The 21,480-nt window shown below is 42.4% G+C and overlaps 1 protein-coding gene across 1 annotated transcript in view; it reads left to right on the top strand.

The window, feature by feature from the left end:
* The window catches only part of LOC144499144 (excitatory amino acid transporter 2-like), a 148,691-nt gene extending 127,400 nt beyond the window's left edge, over window positions 1-21,291 (top strand). Inside the window, exons 7-11 of the mRNA XM_078221224.1 lie at window positions 1,213-1,446; window positions 8,063-8,257; window positions 10,207-10,341; window positions 15,689-15,920; window positions 21,167-21,291. Of these exons, the coding sequence (XP_078077350.1) occupies window positions 1,213-1,446; window positions 8,063-8,257; window positions 10,207-10,341; window positions 15,689-15,920; window positions 21,167-21,241 (871 nt within the window). The 3' untranslated portion in view covers window positions 21,242-21,291. The remainder of the gene's footprint in view (window positions 1-1,212; window positions 1,447-8,062; window positions 8,258-10,206; window positions 10,342-15,688; window positions 15,921-21,166) is intronic.
* Window positions 21,292-21,480: the final 189 nt, after the last annotated feature.

Raw genomic sequence — 21,480 nt, 5'->3', positions numbered from 1 at the left:
CAAATCCCTCTGCAAGCTTTGAAAACCTTCCTCACTGTCCACTACACCTCCAATCTTTGTATCATCAGCAAACTTGCTGATCCAATTGACCACATTATCATCCAGATCATTGATATAGATGACAAACAACAATGGACCCAACACCGATCCTTGCGGCACACCACTAGTCACAGGCCTCCACTCAGAGAAGCAATCCTCCACAACCACTCTCTGGCTTCTTCCTTTGAGCCAATGTCTAATCCAATTTACTACCTCCCCATGTATACCTAGCGACTGAACCTTCCTAACTAACCTCCCATGAGGGACCTTGTCAAAGGCCTTGCTGAAATCCAGGTAGACAACATCCACCGCCTTCCCTTCATCCACTTTCCTGGTAACCTCCTCGAAAAACTCTAATAGATTGGTCAAACATGATCTACCACCTGAGATCATAGATTGTGCCTTGCTCTAACATCTTATCCAAAGAACGCAGCTTTTACACTGCACTTCTTACTCAGTACTGAACTGGAGGGTCAAACTAGATTTTTGCACTCAAGTTATGCAACCCAGAACCTTGTGCCTCAGAGCAAGAATGCTACCATTGAACCATGGCCTACACTTGAATCTGAGATTTAATTTAACCTTCATGAAGGCTTTAGATATTAATCATTACCTCAATGAACCAAAAGGGCTGAAGAACTGGAAAAAGTGTGAGAACTTCATGTGCAGACATCCAGTGGGACATCTTCCTGTTATGCCAACTGGTCTCCAGGTATGACAATTTTTTGTCAGAGGAATATTCCAAAAGTACTGGCTGGCTTTAACTGGACCATCTAAAAATGGGTGATGGACACATATCCATTCAAACCTGTGGTAAATGCACTAGCTGTTTTAATATTAGTCCAGATGAGCCATGCCAACGAAAAATTCCATCAAACAACAATTAATTAAGGAGCAGATGTTTTTGATGGGGATAACTCCTCTGCTCTCTTTGACACACCTGAGATGGTAGACAGGACTTCAATTTAAAATCTCACCAGAAAGATGGCAATTCTGACAGTGCAACATTTCATCAGTACGAGATATTTGATACTCAAGTCCTTCAGTTGAAACTTGAACCCATGGGTCAGAATACTGTATGCCACTGAGCCATGACAGGCAGGCAGGCCAAGTGCTAATCTTTGAAGTTGCTTTCTGAGTTCTCACCTTTGATGTTTCCTTTACATTATGAAGGTATTCTCCCTTCGGTATTGCCTGTCTGATTTGTGGAAAGATTGTGGCCATTAAAGACTTGGAGGTCGTTGCTAGACAACTGGGAATGTACATGGTGACAGTAATCACTGGGCTCATCATCCATGGAGGAATCATTTTGCCACTGATGTATTTTGTGATTACCAGAAAAAATCCATTTTCATTCTTAGCAGGAATCTTCCAAGCCTGGATAACGGCTTTAGGAACAGCATCAAGGTAAGAAATAAAAAATTGCTGCATGGGGTCTTAAGGCAGAAGGGCAAATCGTTGCAAAAAAAGAGGTGTTTAAGGAACTTTGTCTGAGCTGCCACCCCTATTAGAAATAGCACCAATGTCCTCAGCTTGTTTTGTTCTGCTTGGTTATGAAGCTGATGGTCTGGTTTGTTGTGTGTTTGGTTATGAAGCTGATGGTGTGGTTTGTTGTATTTGGTTATGAAGCTGATGGTGCGGTTTGTTGTGTTTGGTTATGAAGCCGATGGTGTGGTTTGTTGTATTTGGTTATGAAGCTGATGGTGTGGTTTGTTGTATTTGGTTATGAAGCTGATGGTGTGGTTTGTTGTGTTTGGTTATGAAGCTGATGGTGTGGTTTGTTGTGTTTGGTTATGAAGCCGATGGTGCGGTTTGTTGTGTTTGGTTATGAAGCCGATGGTGTGGTTTGTTGTGTTTGGTTATGAAGCCGATGGTGTGGTTTGTTGTGTTTGGTTATGAAGCCGATGGTGTGGTTTGTTGTGTTTGGTTATGAAGCCGATGGTGTGGTTTGTTGTGTTTGGTTATGAAGCCGATGGTGCGGTTTGTTGTGTTTGGTTATGAAGCCGATGGTGTGGTTTGTTGTGTTTGGTTATGAAGCCGATGGTGTGGTTTGTTGTGTTTGGTTATGAAGCCGATGGTGTGGTTTGTTGTGTTTGGTTATGAAGCCGATGGTGTGGTTTGTTGTGTTTGGTTATGAAGCTGATGGTGTGGTTTGTTGTGTTTGGTTATGAAGCTGATGGTGCGGTTTGTTGTGTTTCTGGTTATGAAGCTGATGGTGTGGTTTGTTGTATTTGGTTATGAAGCTGATGGTGTGGTTTGTTGTGTTTGGTTATGAAGCTGATGGTGTGGTTTGTTGTGTTTCTGGTTATGAAGCTGATGGTGTGGTTTGTTGTGTTTCTGGTTATGAAGCTGATGGTGTGGTTTGTTGTGTTTCTGGTTATGAAGCTGATGGTGTGGTTTGTTGTATTTGGTTATGAAGCTGATGGTGCGGTTTGTTGTGTTTGGTTATGAAGCTGATGGTGTGGTTTGTTGTGTTTGTTTATGAAGCTGATGGTGCGGTTTGTTGTGTTTTTGTTTATGAAGCTGATGGTGCGGTTTGTTGTGTTTTTGTTTATGAAGCTGATGGTGCGGTTTGTTGTGTTTCTGGTTATGAAGCCGATGGTGCGGTTTGTTGTGTTTCTGGTTATGAAGCCGAAGGTGTGGTTTGTTGTGTTTCTGGTTATGAAGCCGATGGTGCGGTTTGTTGTGTTTCTGGTTATGAAGCTGATGGTGCGGTTTGTTGTGTTTGGTTATGAAGCTGATGGTGCGGTTTGTTGTGTTTTTGTTTATGAAGCTGATGGTGTGGTTTGTTGTGTTTCTGGTTATGAAGCTGATGGTGCGGTTTGTTGTGTTTCTGGTTATGAAGCTGATGGTGTGGTTTGTTGTGTTTCTGGTTATGAAGCTGATGGTGCGGTTTGTTGTGTTTGGTTATGAAGCTGATGGTGCGGTTTGTTGTGTTTTTGTTTATGAAGCTGATGGTGTGGTTTGTTGTGTTTCTGGTTATGAAGCTGATGGTGTGGTTTGTTGTGTTTTTGTTTATGAAGCTGATGGTGTGGTTTGTTGTGTTTGGTGATGAAGCCGATGGTGCGGTTTGTTGTGTTTGGTTATGAAGCTGATGGTGCGGTTTGTTGTGTTTCTGGTTATGAAGCTGATGGTGTGGTTTGTTGTGTTTGTTTATGAAGCTGATGGTGTGGTTTGTTGTGTTTCTGGTTATGAAGCTGATGGTGTGGTTTGTTGTGTTTCTGGTTATGAAGCTGATGGTGCGGTTTGTTGTGTTTCTGGTTATGAAGCCGATGGTGCGGTTTGTTGTGTTTCTGGTTATGAAGCTGATGGTGCGGTTTGTTGTGTTTCTGGTTATGAAGCTGATGGTGTGGTTTGTTGTGTTTCTGGTTATGAAGCTGATGGTGCGGTTTGTTGTGTTTCTGGTTATGAAGCCGATGGTGCGGTTTGTTGTGTTTCTGGTTATGAAGCTGATGGTGCGGTTTGTTGTGTTTCTGGTTATGAAGCTGATGGTGTGGTTTGTTGTGTTTTTGTTTATGAAGCTGATGGTGTGGTTTGTTGTATTTGGTTATGAAGCTGATGGTGCGGTTTGTTGTGTTTGGTTATGAAGCTGATGGTGCGGTTTGTTGTGTTTCTGGTTATGAATCTGATGGTGCGGTTTGTTGTGTTTCTGGTTATGAAGCTGATGGTGTGGTTTGTTGTATTTGGTTATGAAGCTGATGGTGCGGTTTGTTGTGTTTTTGTTTATGAAGCTGATGGTGCGGTTTGTTGTGTTTGTTTATGAAGCTGATGGTGTGGTTTGTTGTGTTTTTGTTTATGAAGCTGATGGTGTGGTTTGTTGTGTTTCTGGTTATGAAGCTGATGGTGTGGTTTGTTGTATTTGGTTATGAAGCTGATGGTGCGGTTTGTTGTGTTTGGTTATGAAGCTGATGGTGCGGTTTGTTGTGTTTGTTTATGAAGCTGATGGTGCGGTTTGTTGTGTTTTTGTGTATGAAGCTGATGGTGCGGTTTGTTGTGTTTGGTTATGAAGCTGATGGTGTGGTTTGTTGTGTTTGTTTATGAAGCTGATGGTGCGGTTTGTTGTGTTTTTGTTTATGAAGCTGATGGTGCGGTTTGTTGTGTTTGGTTATGAAGCTGATGGTGCGGTTTGTTGTGTTTGGTTATGAATCTGATGGTGTGGTTTGTTGTGTTTCGTTATGAAGCTGATGGTGCAGTTTGTTGTGTTTGGTTATGAAGCTGATGGTGTGGTTTGTTGTGTTTGGTTATGAAGCTGATGGTGCGGTTTGTTGTGTTTGTTTATGAAGCTGATGGTGCGGTTTGTTGTGTTTCTGGTTATGAAGCTGATGGTGCGCTTTGTTGTGTTTCTGGTTATGAAGCTGATGGTGTGGTTTGTTGTGTTTCTGGTCATGAAGCTGATGGTGCGGTTTGTTGTGTTTCTGGTTATGAAGCTGATGGTGCGGTTTGTTGTGTTTGGTTATGAAGCTGATGGTGCGGTTTGTTGTGTTTGGTTATGAAGCTGATGGTGCGGTTTGTTGTGTTTCTGGTTATGAAGCTGATGGTGCGGTTTGTTGTGTTTCTGGTTATGAAGCTGATGGTGCGGTTTGTTGTGTTTCTGGTTATGAAGCTGATGGTGTGGTTTGTTGTGTTTGGTTATGAAGCCGATGGTGCGGTTTGTTGTGTTTGGTTATGAAGCTGATGGTGTGCTTTGTTGTGTTTCTGGTTATGAAGCTGATGGTGCGGTTTGATGTGTTTCTGGTTATGAAGCTGATGGTGTGGTTTGTTGTGTTTGGTTATGAAGCCGAAGGTGTGGTTTGTTGTGTTTCTGGTTATGAAGCTGATGGTGTGGTTTGTTGTGTTTCTGGTTATGAAGCTGATGGTGCGGTTTGTTGTGTTTTTGTTTATGAAGCTGATGGTGCGGTTTGTTGTGTTTGGTTATGAAGCTGATGGTGCGGTTTGTTGTGTTTCTGGTTATGAAGCTGATGGTGCGGTTTGTTGTGTTTCTGGTTATGAAGCTGATGGTGCGGTTTGTTGTGTTTGGTTATGAAGCCGATGGTGCGGTTTGTTGTGTTTCTGGTTATGAAGCTGATGGTGCGGTTTGTTGTGTTTTCACTTATGCGGCTGATGGTGTGGTTTGTTTCTAGTTATGAATCTGATGGTGTGGTTTGTTTCTAGTTATGAATCTGATGGTGCGGTTTGTTGGATTTCTGTTTATGACGTTGGTGGTGTGGTTTGTTGTGTTTGATGATGAATCTGATGGTGTGGTTTGTTGTGTTTGATGATGAATCTGATGGTGTGGTTTGTTGTATTTCTGGTGTTGAAGCTGATGGTGTGGTTCATGTTTCGGGTCATGAAGCTGATGTTGTGCTTTGTTGTGTTTGATTATTTAGCTGATGGTGTGGTGTGTTGTGTTTCTGGTTTTGAAGCTGATGGTGTGGTTTGTTGTGTTTGATGATGAATCTGATGGTGTGGTTTGTTGGGCTTGGTCAGGAAGCTGCTGGTTTGGTTTATTGTGTTTCTGGTTAGAAAGCTGATGTTGAGGTTTGTTTTCTTTCTGGTTCTGAAGCTGATGGTATGGTTTGTTGTGTTTCTGGTTATGAAGCTGTTGGTGGTTTGTTGGATTTCTGGTTATGACGGTGATGGTGTAGTTTGCTGTGTTTCTGTTTATGAAGCTGATGGTGTGGTTTTTTTTTCTGGTTATGATGCTTATGGTGTGAGTTGTTGTGTTTCTAGTTATGAATCTGATGGTGCGGTTTGTTGTGTTTGGTTCTGAAGCTGATGGTGTGGTTTGTTGTGTTTCTGGTGATGAAGGTGTTGGTGGTTTGTTGGATTTCTGTTTCTGATGTTGATGGTGTGGTTTGTTGTGTTTGATGATGAATCTGATGGTGTGGTTTGTTGTGTTTGATGATGAATCTGATGGTGTGGTTTGTTGGGCTTGGTCAGGAAGCTGCTGGTGTGGTTTGTTGTATTTCTGGTGTTGAAGCTGATGGTGTGGTTCATGTTTCTGGTCATGAAGCTGATGTTGTGCTTTGTTGTGTTTGATTATTTAGCTGATGGTGTGGGTTGTGTGGTGAACCATTGTTGGTTCCCACCAGGTAGTACTGAGCCAGGGTCTGGCCAGTACTATGAGTCTGTATATATGTTACTGTTGGGGTTAGGGTTGGGCTGTTCTAGATGTTACTGTTGGGGTTAGGGTTGGGCTGTTCTACCTGTAATATAGTTCTTATGGTACATCCCAGTCGGGCTCCGCCTCCTGGGAGAGGTATAAAGGTCACTGCTCTGTCTGGGACCCTTTAGTCTGGGATCGTGTATTATATATGGTAGCTCTATTGTTGTAGTCAATAAAAGCCTTTATTTCCCCGAGTACCTCTAGCCTCGTGAGTTATATCGCGCATCAGGTTGTTGTGTTTGGTTATGAAGCTGATGGTGTGGATTGTAGTGTTTCTGGTTATGAAGCTCATCTTGTAGTTTGTTGTGTTTCTGTTTATAGAAACATAGAAATACTACAGGACAAAACAGGCCGTTCGGCCCCACAAGTTGTGCCGAACATATCCCTCCCTTCTAGGCCTACCTATAACCCTCCATCCTATTAAGGCCCATGTACTCATCCAGGAGTCTCTTAAAAGACCCTACTGAGTTTGCCTCCACCACCACTGATGGCAGCCGATTCCACTCGTCCACCACCCTCTGTGTGAAAAACTTCCCCCTAACATTTCCCCTGTACCGACCCCCCAGCACCTTAAACCTGTGTCCTCTCATAGCAGCCATTTCCACCCTGGGAAAAAGCCTCTGAGAGTCCACCCGATCTATGCCTCTCAACATCTTATTTACCTCAATTAGGTCTCCTCTCATCCTACGTCTCTCCAAGGAGAAAAGAACGAGCTCCCTCAGCCTATCCCCATAAGGCATGCCACTCAATCCAGGCAACATCCTTGTAAATCTCCTGTGCACCCTTTCAATCTTTTCCACATCCTTCCTGTAATGAGGCGACCAGAACTGAGCACAGTACTCCAAGTGGGGTCTGACGAGTGTCTTATATAGCTGCATCATTATTCCCGGACTCCTAAACTCAATCCCTCGATTGATAAAGGCCAGCACACCATACGCCTTCTTAACCACCTCCTCCACCTGCGGGGCCGATTTTAGAGTCCTATGGACCTGGACCCCAAGGTCCTTCTGATCCTCTAGTTATGAATCTAATGGTGTGGTTTTTTGTGTTTGATGATGAAGCTGATGGTGTGGTTTGTTGTGTTTCTGCTTATGACGCTGATGGTGTGGTTTGTTGGGCTTGGTCAGGAAGCTGATGGTGTGGTTTTTTTATGTTTGGTTATGAAGCTGATGGTGTGGTTTGTGTTTCTGGTTATGAATCTGATGGTGTGGTTTGTTGTGTTTGGTTATGAAGCTGATGGTGTGGTTTGTTGTGTTTGGTTATGAAGCTGATGGTGTGGTTTGTTGTGTTTCTGGTTAAGAAGCTGATGGTGTGGTTTGTTGTATTTGGTTATGAAGCTGATGGTGTGGTTTGTGTTTCTGGTTATGTAGTTGATGGTGTGGTTCATGTTTCTGGTTTTGAAGCTGATGGTGTGGTTTGTGTTTCTGGTTATGAATCTGATGGTGCGGTTTGTTGTGTTTGGTTATGAAGCTGATGGTGCGGTTTGTTGTGTTTGGTTATGAAGCTGATGGTGTGGTTTGTTGTGTTTGGTTATGAAGCTGATGGTGCGGTTTGTTGTGTTTCTGGTTATGAAGCTGATGGTGTGGTTTGTTGTATTTGGTTATGAAGCTTATGGTGTGGTTTGTTGTGTTTCTGGTTGAGAAGCTGATGGTGTGGTTTGTTGTATTTGGTTATGAAGCTTATGGTGTGGTTTGTTGTGTTTCTGGTTATGAAGCTGATGGTGTGGTTTGTTGTGTTTCTGGTTAAGAAGCTGATGGTGTGGTTTGTTGTATTTGTTTATGAAGCTGATGGTGTGGTTTGTTGTATTTGGTTATGAAGCTGGTGGTGTAGTTTGTTGTCTGAAGTTTGATTGATCTGATGGTTCCTTTATTTTTTCAGTGCTGGGACTCTGCCAGTTACATTTCGCTGCCTTGAAGAAAACCTGGGCATTGACAAGCGAGTGACTCGTTTTGTTCTTCCTGTTGGAGCGACTATCAACATGGATGGAACAGCTCTTTATGAGGCTGTGGCTGCCATATTTATTGCACAGATGAACAATGTGCATTTGGATGCTGGGCAAATCGTTACAGTGAGGTGCGTTCTTTACTTCTTTCCAGTGTAAAATAGCGAAACATCAATTCAGTCAATTAGATTCATCCCTCCATTAGCTTGTGCATCAGTTGACCAGAACTATGTATTTTATTCACATTGAATTCCCAAGTCTGGTTCAGGTTTTCAACAATCTCTGCTTTTTAGCCCCTACTTTCAAATCTACCCTTAGATCCTTGCCACCACCTTTGAATTAATCTTTGTTGATGGTGACAAGGCATTCATAGAAGGGGCATCCCTTTCCAGAAGCATTTCAACATTGAATGTAACCATGTTTGCTTTTCAATGAATACGTCAGACGTAACTTTGAAATCTTGTTTGTTTAAGCTCTAACTATTGCCAGGGCACCTGTTCACCAGCCTTTGGATTTGTGTCCCGCTGGAGGCACCCAATTTGTTATGATCCTCGTGGAGATTGATAGCTTTCACCAAGAGATGATTTTTCCAATGGCCGTCTTAAAGGATTATTAGACAACAAGGTTTCACATTTTATGGCTTTGACTGTAATAAACTAAAATGAAAAGTGACTATACATTATGTAATAGACAACTAATACACTAAACTACTGAAAAGTTATTTCCCTAATAACCCTTTAAAACAGCGTATAACCTGATGCCATGTTTATACATTACATTGCGCTCTCCTTCGGCATGTAGTTGTGAGTTTAACGTCCAATACACCTCCCAGTTTGAACAGAATCCCTTCTCCTTGCTTCACCAGGATAAATCTTCCAGTGTCCTTTTAAACAAAATTCCTTGCACTCAACCCTCTGAGCATAATCTAATGGGCTTCCCATTGTAACATACCTTCTGGAGATTCTGTGGCCTACTGTTTACAATCCTTGTTTCTTTCAACAGGGATTCCATCCTTACCAAAAACAGTCCTTTTATCCTGTCTTGTATCACTGCACCTGTTTTGAGTCTTCTTCCTAAAACCCTCAGTCTGACTGACCCTCAGAGTCTGGTAGCAGTTAGGACAGCTCCAACTTCCTTGGTGTCCAAGTGTTAGGATTCACAGCTGGATTTAAATAAGTTTCAATTGAGTTTCAGTCTCCATAATAAACAGATCGCACTGGTTTGTCTCTGGGCAGATTTAGTATGAAATCACATGGGCTTGTCTTCAGGCAGATCCTGTGAGAGGCAGGCAGTTTTAAACATAACTATCATATAAATTTTGCACTCATGGCAATTACACTTGAGTCTCATTTCATCTAACTCTATCCAAATAACCTTGCTCCTTCACATGTTTATGTAGTTTCCCTTTATATGTAACAAAGATGTGTGTTTTAGGTTGATTGGCCATGCCACATTGTCCATTAGTGTCAGGGTTATGAAGGTCAGTATGTGGGTTTATGGGGAAAGAGGCTGGGTGGGGTTGTTGTCGTTGCAGGCTTGATGGGCCAGATGGCCTCCTTCTGCAATGTAGGGATTCTATTCTATCATTATTTTAAACACTGAGGGAAACATGACCTGTGAACTGGGGGAATGTTCATGAGTCTAATCCAAAAACAGAATTTAGAACTGGGGGAATTTTGATATGTCTAATTCAAATACAGAACTGGGGGAATAAATAATAAAATGATTTGGCTGGATAGGAGTGAGGTAGTTAGGGCAGATCTGGCTGTGGACTGCTAGATCACTTTTACACCAAGTGCACTCCAGCCTTTGGCCTTCACAGGATGTTGAAATGGGAATTACACCCTGGAGCAGAGGCAACAATTTCATCCTTGGATAGGCCATGCCTAAAAAGCAAACCAACAGATTAGACCAGAACCTTCCAGCTGACAAAATAGTCAACAAGATAGCTGAAACTCAGGTGACAATGAGGGCAATCACAGAAACAAAATGATTTAAAACAAGAGATAGAGATTCCCTGGTCCTACAGTGGCCCACTTTCCAATCTCTCCAATAAAGAGACTCTCTGTTTGTTTCACAGTTTGACTGCAACCCTGGCCAGCGTTGGAGCTGCGAGTATACCGAGTGCAGGCCTGGTCACCATGCTGCTGATTCTCACCGCTGTTGGCCTTCCCACACAAGACATCAGTCTCCTTGTTGCTGTTGATTGGCTCCTGTAAGTAAAAATGCTTCTGTTGAAAATTTCATTCAGATCCTTTGGGTTGATTTATTTTTCTCCTAATTTTTTTCTCCAAAACTTGAAGTCCTATTCTTGTGCCTTTTATTATGGGCTGAGCTGCTTTTAAAGCCAATACCAGTTGTCCCAGAGGAATGCATCCGATCACTAATGGACTGGATGTAGCTGCTGTGGATATACGGCCCCATTAGCTCAGAGTGCAGTGTTATCTTGTGTGGTATAATAAGATTGCTGAACTAGTGGTACGTGGAGTCTACTGCAACATGTTTGTGCCTTTGTGCTTGTTAATGATGACAACTGAACAATATTGTCCCAAGAATTCTCAGACTTTCTATGTAGCTGCATGGAAATGTGTTGACCACAGCAATCAACTTTCACTGTTTATTGGCATACTTTGACAATGTTCCAAGTGATGACCTAGGAGCAGCAGAAGCGGGAGGCTGGAACACTCCAGAGCCATTATTCTTAAAAAGCTGTTGGCTAACATCAGAGCTACACTTTAACTGGAATTCAGATGTCCCACTCTGAGGACTGAAAGCAAAGTGTTTCTTCCAGTGGCAGAGTTAATTGTGAGGAGGGAGTGGAAGGTGTCCATGAATACACCCTCAAACGTTTTGAGGTCGATTACAGTAAATTTGGCAGAGCTGGCTGCATTTCAGTCCAAGGAATTCAGTCAGCTGTCCTAGGCATACAAGTTTGACCTGAACAAGTCTGCATAGTTCCCAACTTAGTATTCAGATCAGGTAAATCAAAATTCCCCCAGTTCCCAGTCCAGTTTTTGCATTAGACACATCTACATTCCCAGTTCTGTATTTGGATCAGACACATCCACATTCCCCTAGTTCTATTTCACAACTCTGTTCAGTTCCTTTCAAATTTCAAGTTTCATGCTTCTGAAATCATAAGATGCATGATGTCCTGCTTTTACTTGCTGAAATAAATGTTGAGACTATAATAAGTCATCTCCTGATCCTCCATGAACACATTAAGTCATGTCAGTATTGCCTCAGTGATGGCATTTTCACCTATGAAAGGAGATGTGGATTCAATCCCAACTCCCAAGATCTTGAATACATAAACTAGGCAGGAAATACTAGGTGCTTGTAAGAAAATATGACAATAATCATGGGTTATTTTAATGTCCTTAGAGGCTGGATTAATGAAATTGTCAAGGATAGCCTCAAGGGAGAGTTCATAGAGTGTTTTTGAAATTGTTTCTTGGAGCAACATGTTGACGAACCAAACAGGAAGCAGGCTATTTTGGATTTAGTATTATGTAATGAGATGGGGTTAATTAATGATTTTATAGTAAAGGATCATCTACAGAAAAGTGTTCATTGCATGATTGAATTTCAAATTCAGCTTAAGGACAATAACTTTGAATTCCACGTTAGTGTTCTGATGTTAAACAGAAGTAATTACATAGGCATGAGGACAGATTGGATCTTAGTGGACTGGGCAAAAAGAATAAAGGTGGATGAACAATGGCAGATATTTAAGGAAATATTCAATTGTTCTCAACTAAAAAAATTCCAGAGAGGAAGAACATTTGTAAGAGGGAGAGAATATATCTGTGGTTAAGTAAGGAGGTTAAAGGGAAGATAAAGGCAAAAACTAAGGCATGCCACATTGCAAAGATCAGTGGCAGGCTGGAGGATTGGAATACTTTCAAACACCAAAAAGGGTTACTGGAGAAGCAATACAAAGAGCAAAGGTAAATTATGAAAGAAATTTAGCACAAAATATAAAAACGGATATGAAGAAAGAGAATAGCTAACATAGATGTTGGTCCCTTAGAGAATGAAACTGGGGGAGTTAATAATGGGGAACACAAATGGCAGAGACACTAAATCAATATTTTGTCTTGGTTTGCAAGGTGGAGGACACTAGAAGCATTCAATAGTAATAGAAAATTGCAGAGGCTGCTGAAAAGGAGGAACTTAAAAAATCGCCATCACAAAAGAAAAAGTACTGAGCAAACCTATGGAATTAAAGGCTGACAAGTCCCCAATGCCTGATGGCCTACATTCTAGGATCTTAAAGGAATTGGCAGCCAAAATAGTGGATTTCAGGCCGAGATGAGATCTGCCATGACTGTATTGACTGGCAGAGCAGGCTCGAGGGGCTGGATTTCCTACTCCTGCTCCTAGTCCTTATGTTCATTTTGAAGAAACACAGTGGTGTCATAGACATAAGATATAGGAGCAGAATTAAGCCATTTGGCCCATCGAGTCTGCTCTGCCATTCATTCATGGTTGATACGTTTCTCAACCTCATTCTCCCACTTTTTCCCCGTAACCTTTCATCCCTTTACCAATCAAGAACCAATCTATCTCTGTCGTAAATATACTCAATGACTTGGCCTCCACATCCTTCTGTGGCAATGAATTCCACATATTCACCACCCTCTGGATGAAGAAATTCCTCCTCATCTCAGTTCTAAAGGGTCGTCCCTTTACTCTGAGACTGTGCCCTCGGATCCTAGTCTCCTACTAATGGTAACATCTTCCCCACGTCCACTCTATCCAGGCCTTTCATTATTCTGTAAGTTTTAATGAGATCCCCTCATCCTTCTAAACTCCATTGAGTACAGGCCCAGAGTCCTCAGATGCTCCTCATATGCCAAGCTTTTCTTTCCCGGGATCATTCTCATAAACCTCCTCTGGACCCTCTCCAAACCCAGCACCTCCTTCCTTAGGTATGGGGCCCAAAATTGCAATATTCTAAATGTCGTCTCACCAGAGCCTTATAAAGCCTCAGCAGTACATGCCTGGTTTTGTATTCTAGTCGTCTCGAAATGAATGCTAACATTGCATTTGCTTTCCTAACTACCAAGTCAACCTGCGAGTCAACCTTGAGAATTCTGAATTAGGCCTCCCCAGTCCCTTTGCACTTTCGATTTCTAATTTCTCTCCCATCTAGAAAATAGTCTATGCCTCTTTTCTTTCTACCAAAGTGCAGAATCTCACATTCTCCTACGTTGTATTCCATCTGCCACTTCTTTGCCTACTCTCCTAACCTGTCCTTCTGCAGCCTCCCTGCCTCTTCAATGCTACCTGTCCCACTGCCTACATGGTATCGTCTGCAAACCTAGCCACAATGCCATCAATTCCTTCATCTAGATCATTTATGTATAAAGTGAAAAGTTGTGGTCCCAACACTGACCACTGCAGAACTCCACTAGTCACTGGTTGCCATCCTGAAAGGGACCCTTTTATCCCCACTCTCTGCCTTCTACCAGTCGACCAATCTTCTATCCATGCTAGTACATTGCCTCTAACACTATCTCTTATCTTACTAAGAAGTCTCACAACACCAGGTTAAAGTCCAACAGGTTTATTTGGTAGCACAAGCCACTAGCTTTCGGAGCGCTGCCCCTACTCACCTGATGAAGGGGCAGCGCTCCGAAAGCTTGTGGCTTGTGCTACCAAATAAACCTGTTGGACTTTAACCTGGTGTTGTGAGACTTCTTACTGTGTTTATCCCAGTCCAACGCCGGCATCTCCACATCTTATCTTACCAGCAGCCTCGTCAAAGGCCTTCTGGAAATCCAAGTAGATAACATCCACTGGTTCTCCTTTGTCTAACTTGCTCATTACCTCCTCAAAGAATTCTAACAGATTTGTCAGGCATGACCTCCCCTTGATGAAACCATGCTCTCTTTGCCCTATTTTACGATGCATTTCCAAGTATTCTGAAATCTCTTCCTTAATAATGTACTCTAAATTTCTCACCAATTATGCCCAAGTATCCTGTCTAATGTTCATCTCTCAACCATAATCGAAATGCACATTATCTGTTGTGACGATACTGGGCCTTTAAGAAATGTATTTGTGTCCTGTTTCTTGTGAGAGAGAGAGAGACGGTGACCGAGAGCGAGAGAGAGAGAGACGGTGACCGTGAATAATTAGCGCAGGATTTTTTGCTGGTGGTGAATTTAAGGAACTCTCTGAAAACTGAGGCAAGCACCTGGAGATGCTCATGCAATCTACTTGGTGAACACTGGAATCCATTGGAAGCTAGGAGCAACAGCTGGACAGTTTGCTACAATAACTAATTCTGTGGAGAGTGCGATGTGTGATAACTAATGAGCGTTCAGTCAATTTTCAAGTCATTTGTTACAGTAAAATGTGAAATCATGTTGCGTCATTGTTTCAGCTGGAAATTTATTATCGATGTCATTTTGTCTGTACCAGCAGCCCTGTATTGTTACTGCAGCAGCATAATTTCTCCTAATTATTTGTGTTAATCTTGTCTAATACTGTTATGTTGTTTTTAGTGTTTTCCCCTGGGATTTTGTAGAGTAGAATTTGATTGAATTGATTGACAGTAATGTCAGGTAACTGGATGGAGCTAGGCTTACACAGAGAAATCAGGCTCAGTTGCTTTTGTGAGCTGTGGAAAGAAGAAGCAGCTCTGAGTCTCTGAAGTCTGGAGACTGGGATCTGCCAGAGACTAGGCTTATTTCTCTGAAGTTCTATGTATCCTTCTCTGGAAACTGCTGTCTGGATCTCTGTGTGGAGGTGTTAAAAGGCTGGAAACCCAGGCATTCCACATGAGCATATTGGTTTTTGGTGCTAACTGGTTCTGAAGAAGGCATTTATGTCTATGAACTGCCGCCTTCAGTTGGAAATATATAGATAGCTAGCTGTTAAGAATTATACTTTGTTGTACTTTGTCATGTTTAAGTATTTTAATTGGTGAAAGTTATGCTAATTCTTTTTGTTATATTTTAACTGTGTTCTTAAGTAAGGTTTATTTTGAGAAAAGCTTCCTAGTGGGTCAATGAAATCATGCCTGGAGCAAAACACCTAAAGTTAGGGTCTAGGCTAACTCCATAATATACCTAGGAGTTTCTGATCTGGCCCCTAACACTGGTAATTATCATATTGCTGTTTGTGGGAACTTGCTGTGTGCAAATTGGCTGCCACATTTTTTACCACAGTGATTACACTTCAAAATGACTCTATTTGTTGCGAAGCATTATTCAATGTCCTGAGGTGGTGAAATGCAGGTCATTATTTTTAAATGCTCACAGTACCCCTGTAGAACACTATGCATACACTAGGGAAATTTCACAGTAAATTCATTGCAGTGTTAATGTAAGCCTTACTTGTGATTAATAAATAAACTTTAACTTTAACATAGTGATGTCTCATCTGTCTGATAACATGGGGAGCTTCAGCCTGATCCATTCCACTGTATCAGGTGCCTGCCTCTGTGTGTCTGTGTGTGTGAATGCAGCAACCTGAGGTGGCTGGGTTAACTCAGGCCTGGTTGTTATGGGAACCTGAAGTAGCTGACTTTGTCTTTTGCCTGCCTGCAGAGATCGGATGAGGACCTCTGTGAACGTGGTCGGTGACTCATTTGGAGCTGGCATTGTCTACCATCTATCGAAGGAGGAACTGGCTAACCTCGACGCCCAGCATGTACGGGGTGATAATGAAAAATATATCAAGTCAGTCTTGACGCAGGATGGCACAAAAACCTTCCAGGAAAATAACTCAAACCCGAACAATTACTCAGGCAACAACTCCATGCAAGTGGAAGATGGCAAGGTACAGTTCACATATACTGACATTGAGACCTGCATTTAACACCGCCTCTCTCCATCCCACTGTCTCCATTTCCAACTGTTTGTCATAGCAGTCAACATATACCCCAACTCTCACAGTGGCTAGAACATTCAGAAAATCCATAAAGCAACAAGGGAGCAGCAGTTTCCATGTGGTGTCTGACACTCAGACACTGAATTTAATGTCACATCCCAAACAACTTTCTGAGAAAGAATTGTGTAGATTTATAGGTGAAATACATTTATTATAAAGTATTTTTGCACTGATTGATGATAAACTGCATGCTTAACTTATCCAAATGTTTTATACCCTTAATGCCAGGGCCTTTGCCTAATAGTCCCTTGGCAATGAAAGGAGAAGGCATATTGCAATGGATTTGCAACAGGAACTTTTAATAATGGTCTCCTAGCCTCTGGATCAACTTAGTACAATGGCAGTAGTTACTCACTGCTTTTCACCCCTAGTCCCACAGAGTTTTGTAAACGGAAATAGTCAGTCTTCTCCTGAGCTTGAGGGCATTCGTGTACTGAGCTACAAAAACTGGAACATTCTGAAAGGCATTGGCAATTTACAGTCTTTGAACATCTATTTAAAGCAGTTTAGGAAGCCTCACCTGGCCCCTAAACAGTATTGACTGCCTGCATTATACCTGCCTCTGCCATCCTGGAACCCTGTTGGTTATTTTTTAAGAGAAAGACTTTAGATGCAGCATGGTTGTCTCCTGGATGTCTGGCAGGATGCTGATTGACAGATTTCCTTTCCATTTAGAGTTGAAATAGAAAGGAAGGGGAAGGTTTTGAAGATAAGGGACGGATGTGTACCTTTCAGGATAAACCAAAGAACAACAATAGACTAGCAAAAGGGTAATTCTCACATCTAGACATCAGGGGCTGTGCTCAACATCATTAAACACTGAGTTTGAGGAACCAAGAGTCTAAACTCACTTTGTAATCAATTACTTGGTGAACGTTTCTAATGTTGCAACTCATCCAGCACGAAAACTGGGACTAAAGCAGCAGTCATATAGTGCAGACCTGTTTAAATCACTGAGTATGGGGGGTGTGGTAGTGGTGGTGGCTGTCAGGGGAGTGGGGGGGCATGCAGGGAAGGTGATTTCCACAGGAACCCAATACCTGAAGGAGGGTGATGGGAAGTGAAAATTGCTGAAGATTCTGACGGAGTTTGTGAAGTCCAGTTGAGCCAAATTTCAAGACACTGTCTCATTATCAGTCTACTCCTGGCAGGTTGATAACCTGACCTATTGGCGGCACGGTAGCACAGTGGTTAGCACTGCTGCTTCACAGCTCCAGGGTCCCGGGTTCGATTCCCGGCTCGGGTCACTGTCTGTGTGGAGTTTGCACATTCTTCTCGTGTCTGCGTGGGTTTCCTCCGGGTGCTCCGGTTTCCTCCCACAGTCCAAAGATGTGCGGGTTAGGTTAATTGGCCAGGTTAAAAAAATTGCTCCTTAGAGTCCTGGGATGCGTAGGTTAGAGGGATTAGTGGGTAAAATATGGGAGGTAAGGCCTGGGTGGGATTGTGGTCGGTGCAGACTCGATGGGCCGAATGGCCTCCTTCTGCACTGTAGGGTTTCTATGATTTCTATGAGGACCAGCCCAAACCATAGAGGAACAGTCCAACAATCAGGAGGTCACTGGTTGGGAAAGGGAATGGTTATTGGTCAGTGATTGAGTAGGGGTGGATCAGAAAAAGCAACTGAGGGGTCAGTGATGAAGACTGAGGGAGTCCAAAGCTGGGGGGGGGGGCAGGAGGGGAGAGGGTGTCAGTTAATGAGAGGGATTATTGGTTAGGAATGGAGGAATGGTGATTGGGGTAGGTTGTCAGTGCTCTTGGATGGGGATCTGTAATCAGGTTAAGGTGACGGGGGTTGGGGGGGTCAGTTTTTTAAGGGGGTAAGTGAACGGGGCAGGGATTTTTTCTATATTGAGGGATAGCAGGTGTTTGTAGGAATCAATCATCAGGAGAAAGGGGGCTCAATGATTGGTAGTGAAGGGGGTCAATGATTGAGGGTGGGAGAATTGACGATAAGGGTTTTGGCACATTGGGGAAGGGGGTCTTTGATTAGTGAAAGAGGCCATAGTCAGACGTTTGGGTGCTGAAGCGTTCCTTGATGGGCCCAGGGGAATATTTCTGCTCCTCCCTACCTCCCTATCCCCCATGATGGTGAAGCAAGGCATTTAGCTTGTGAAGTTGGAAGCTTTCCCATTCCCATGTGATGCGGGAACTCGATTTACAAATTATATTTGGGTGTCCTGCTTCTTGTGGGCATCCTGATATCCACCACAGTATAAATAGCAAGTTTATGCTTGTGTGTTGTGTTGGGCCATGTTTCCCATTTTAAGTCTTTAAATCCTTACCCCCACTAACCCCCTACCTCCCACAACCCTCTCCCATCCAATTTGATAGGGGAGTTATATGGCAGCCCTTGTGTTAACAAGATTTCCACCAGACAGTAATTCTAGTGAAAACAAATACTTTTATATTTTTTTACAAATAGGGAAGGTGAGAATTTTCTGAGTTTTTGTCACTCACAGTAACCTGACGAAATCTTTCCCTCTTGTGTTCTGAAAGTGAAGGATTTGCATCTTACATTTCACTCGGCTCTGATTGTGACCAATACGGGTGCAATCTGGATTGTTTTCTAGAAATCAGCACACAGCTTGAATAAACTTGAACATTGTGCAATTGTAAAGACTCAGACATGTTAGGAATGATTAGCAAATCCCCGAGGAAAGTCAGGAAAGCATTTACCAAAATCAATGAAGCTGAGCGACATGAACTCTGCAGTCCTGAAACACTCAGTGCAAATAGCTGCATGTAGGGATCTCATTTGTAAAACATTCCACCTAATTTAGTGTAAATGAGACAAGCACAGCCACCAGAGGTGAGAGCCGGTGATTCTGCTTCCTAACCATAATGAAGTCCTGTTGGACAGACTGGTGTTTTGGGGTATAGGGACTGTTGTTGCAAAGATTATGTTCATCACAAGCATTTGTCGTGTTAATATGTCTGTGAGGTAAATGGTTGTATTCCTACAGTCTGTCCTTGTCTATTCATTTCATCCGCTGGCTTCTTCTGTGTACTGATGAATGTGTTTTCCCGTGATATCTTTGCTATTTCTGTCTCTTGGGAGTCGTGTGCATGTGCTGAGGAGAGAGAGGATCGAGCATCCCAGCATCTTTGCTAGACCTCCTTCACTAGACTGTAAGCTTCAGAGCTTTGTGAAGAAGGAACAGGATGAGACTTTAAGCCTCACATTCAGCCAAAAGGAACTAAAACCATTTTTTATTTTACAAAATAAACTCAAATTCACTTCAGCTCAATTTCTCCTTGCAAGCAATCAATTTTATGGTGCCTGAGGGGATGTAGGTTCCCCACATCCTACACCCCCCCACCCCCACCCATCTCCAAAATAGTGGATTGATATTAATATGTGGAACCCACCCTGATAAGAATAATTCCAATGACAAATCTCGATATGGGGTTGGGATCATTTTGTGTTGTAATTTTACTGCATTGCTGAATGCACTTGGAGTTAAAGATTTATTTTCTTATAAAAGTGTCAGTGGTGGCTCAGCTGTCAGGAGGTTGTGGATTCAAATCCAAGTCCAGAGACATGAGTGCATAATCTAGGCTGACACTCCAGTGCTGTACTGAGGGAGGGTTGCACTATCGGAGGTACTGTCTTTCAAGTGAGATGTTCAAACAAGGCTCTGATTTTCCTCTTAAGTGATATTAAAAAGCCTACAGCACTGTAGAAAAAAGAACGGGAATCCCAAACACTGTATAACATTTTGGGATGTCTTGAGTCATAAAGGTGCTACATAAATACAATGATCTACTTCATTCAGGCAGCAAGTCCTCTAGAACATAAACATTTAACTTCACCTTCTCTGGGAGAATTTTGATTTTCAGGAGATCCAATCAGCCTATTTTCAGTCCCTCACTTCCTCAATGACTTCGCATTGGATTACAAGGAGACCACCTAATGTCTTCCAGTCCCCCATTAACCCCCAATTGAAACAAAATTGATACACAACAGAAGAAACCAAACCTTTTTATATACACAGTCAACAATATATAACACATCTGGACAGTGTTCCTCCCACCACTGGGCTTGTGGTAGTTTCACTACTTTAGCAGTGACTAGCAGACTGCAATACCACCAGAGCTATACAGATCTTTCTGTCACTGTTAACATCAAACCTAGCTGACCATGGTCCAATAGAAGGGAGCTACAATTTAACAAATAGCTACATAGTTTTCAGCAAACATTCAACAAAGGCAGCAACCACTGTACAGTTGGGACTGTAATATGACCTGACATATTTGGTCTTGACAATGTATAGATGTTACTGACATGAATAATACCTGAGCTGAAATGAGTTCATGAAATAAGTTTTGTTTGGCATGGGGCTGGAATCAGGGGTGTGCAACCTTATTTAGGGAAATTAGTCAAATTTATGTTTTTGAATTTTTAACATGCTCAAAGAAAATGCTTCACAGTTTCAGGTGCAGTACTCTAAGTAGAGTTTGAGAGAGAGAGAAAGAGAAGGCAAGGCACAGTTTGATGTCCCCTGTTCTTTGTCTTGCTTGCACCAGCTGGAGAGTGCAACTTGCAAGGAAGCAAGAGAAATCAACAGGGCTGTTCTGACTGTGCTGTAGGCCCCACTGTCTGATGATGGACCTAGGCAAGTATCATTCGAAGTTAGGCATGTGTGCCTGACAGCAGAGGCCTGAATCCAGGCCTCAAAAGAAACATGGGGTTAACAAACAGAAGTGACAAGGTGACACTGTGAAGTGGATTTGAGTTTTTTTTGAAGCTTTGAAAGATTGAATAACGGAGAGATGACCTCAAGATGTGAGGATATTGTTGATATAAATTCAACCACTAGTTATGCATCATTCCCAAATTTTAGTCTGAACTAAAAACTGGGAAAGATGTTTAATGTGTGACTGATCCACAATCACCAGTGTTACACTGTTACCCATAGATTAAATTACTCCCCATAGGTTTTGTACTGAGGTGTTTTGTGTCCTCTTTGTGACAATTCTAGTTTAGCAAACCCCAATTCTGGTTGAATGTACAACAGGAAATGGGGTGTCAGCATGCATCTTGAGTTTGTTTTCACTCTCTTGATTCCTATGTATCTTTTTTTTATCAAGTGCCTTGCTCCCTTGAGTTAGATTTCCCTCCTAATTACTTCCAGGTGACCAAAGCCAACAATGGCACAGCTGCCGAGTACACAATTGTCGAGGAAGAACCATGGAACCAGGAGAGCTGAGGAGAGAGGGATACCTAATCCCTTCACCCATGAGCCCCCCCACTCCCGAAACTCAGTTCCGCTGAAATCATTCATCCGACAGGCAACAAAACAATAACGCATCAAAATCCATTTTTTTTTCTTTTATCTAAATGTGGTTAGCGTAAGGTCCGAATAGTAAATACTGGCGCTGGGAAAGTGGATTTAGCTCGGGGTTTACCAGTTACTGTACTTTCAGATTTCCAAACAGTCAAGTGGGA

The sequence above is a fragment of the Mustelus asterias genome, chromosome 9 (assembly GCF_964213995.1).
Source record: "Mustelus asterias chromosome 9, sMusAst1.hap1.1, whole genome shotgun sequence".
Classification (NCBI taxonomy): domain Eukaryota; kingdom Metazoa; phylum Chordata; class Chondrichthyes; order Carcharhiniformes; family Triakidae; genus Mustelus; species Mustelus asterias.
Note: the sequence above shows the minus strand (reverse complement) of the source record. Positions and strands in the feature narration are given on the sequence as shown.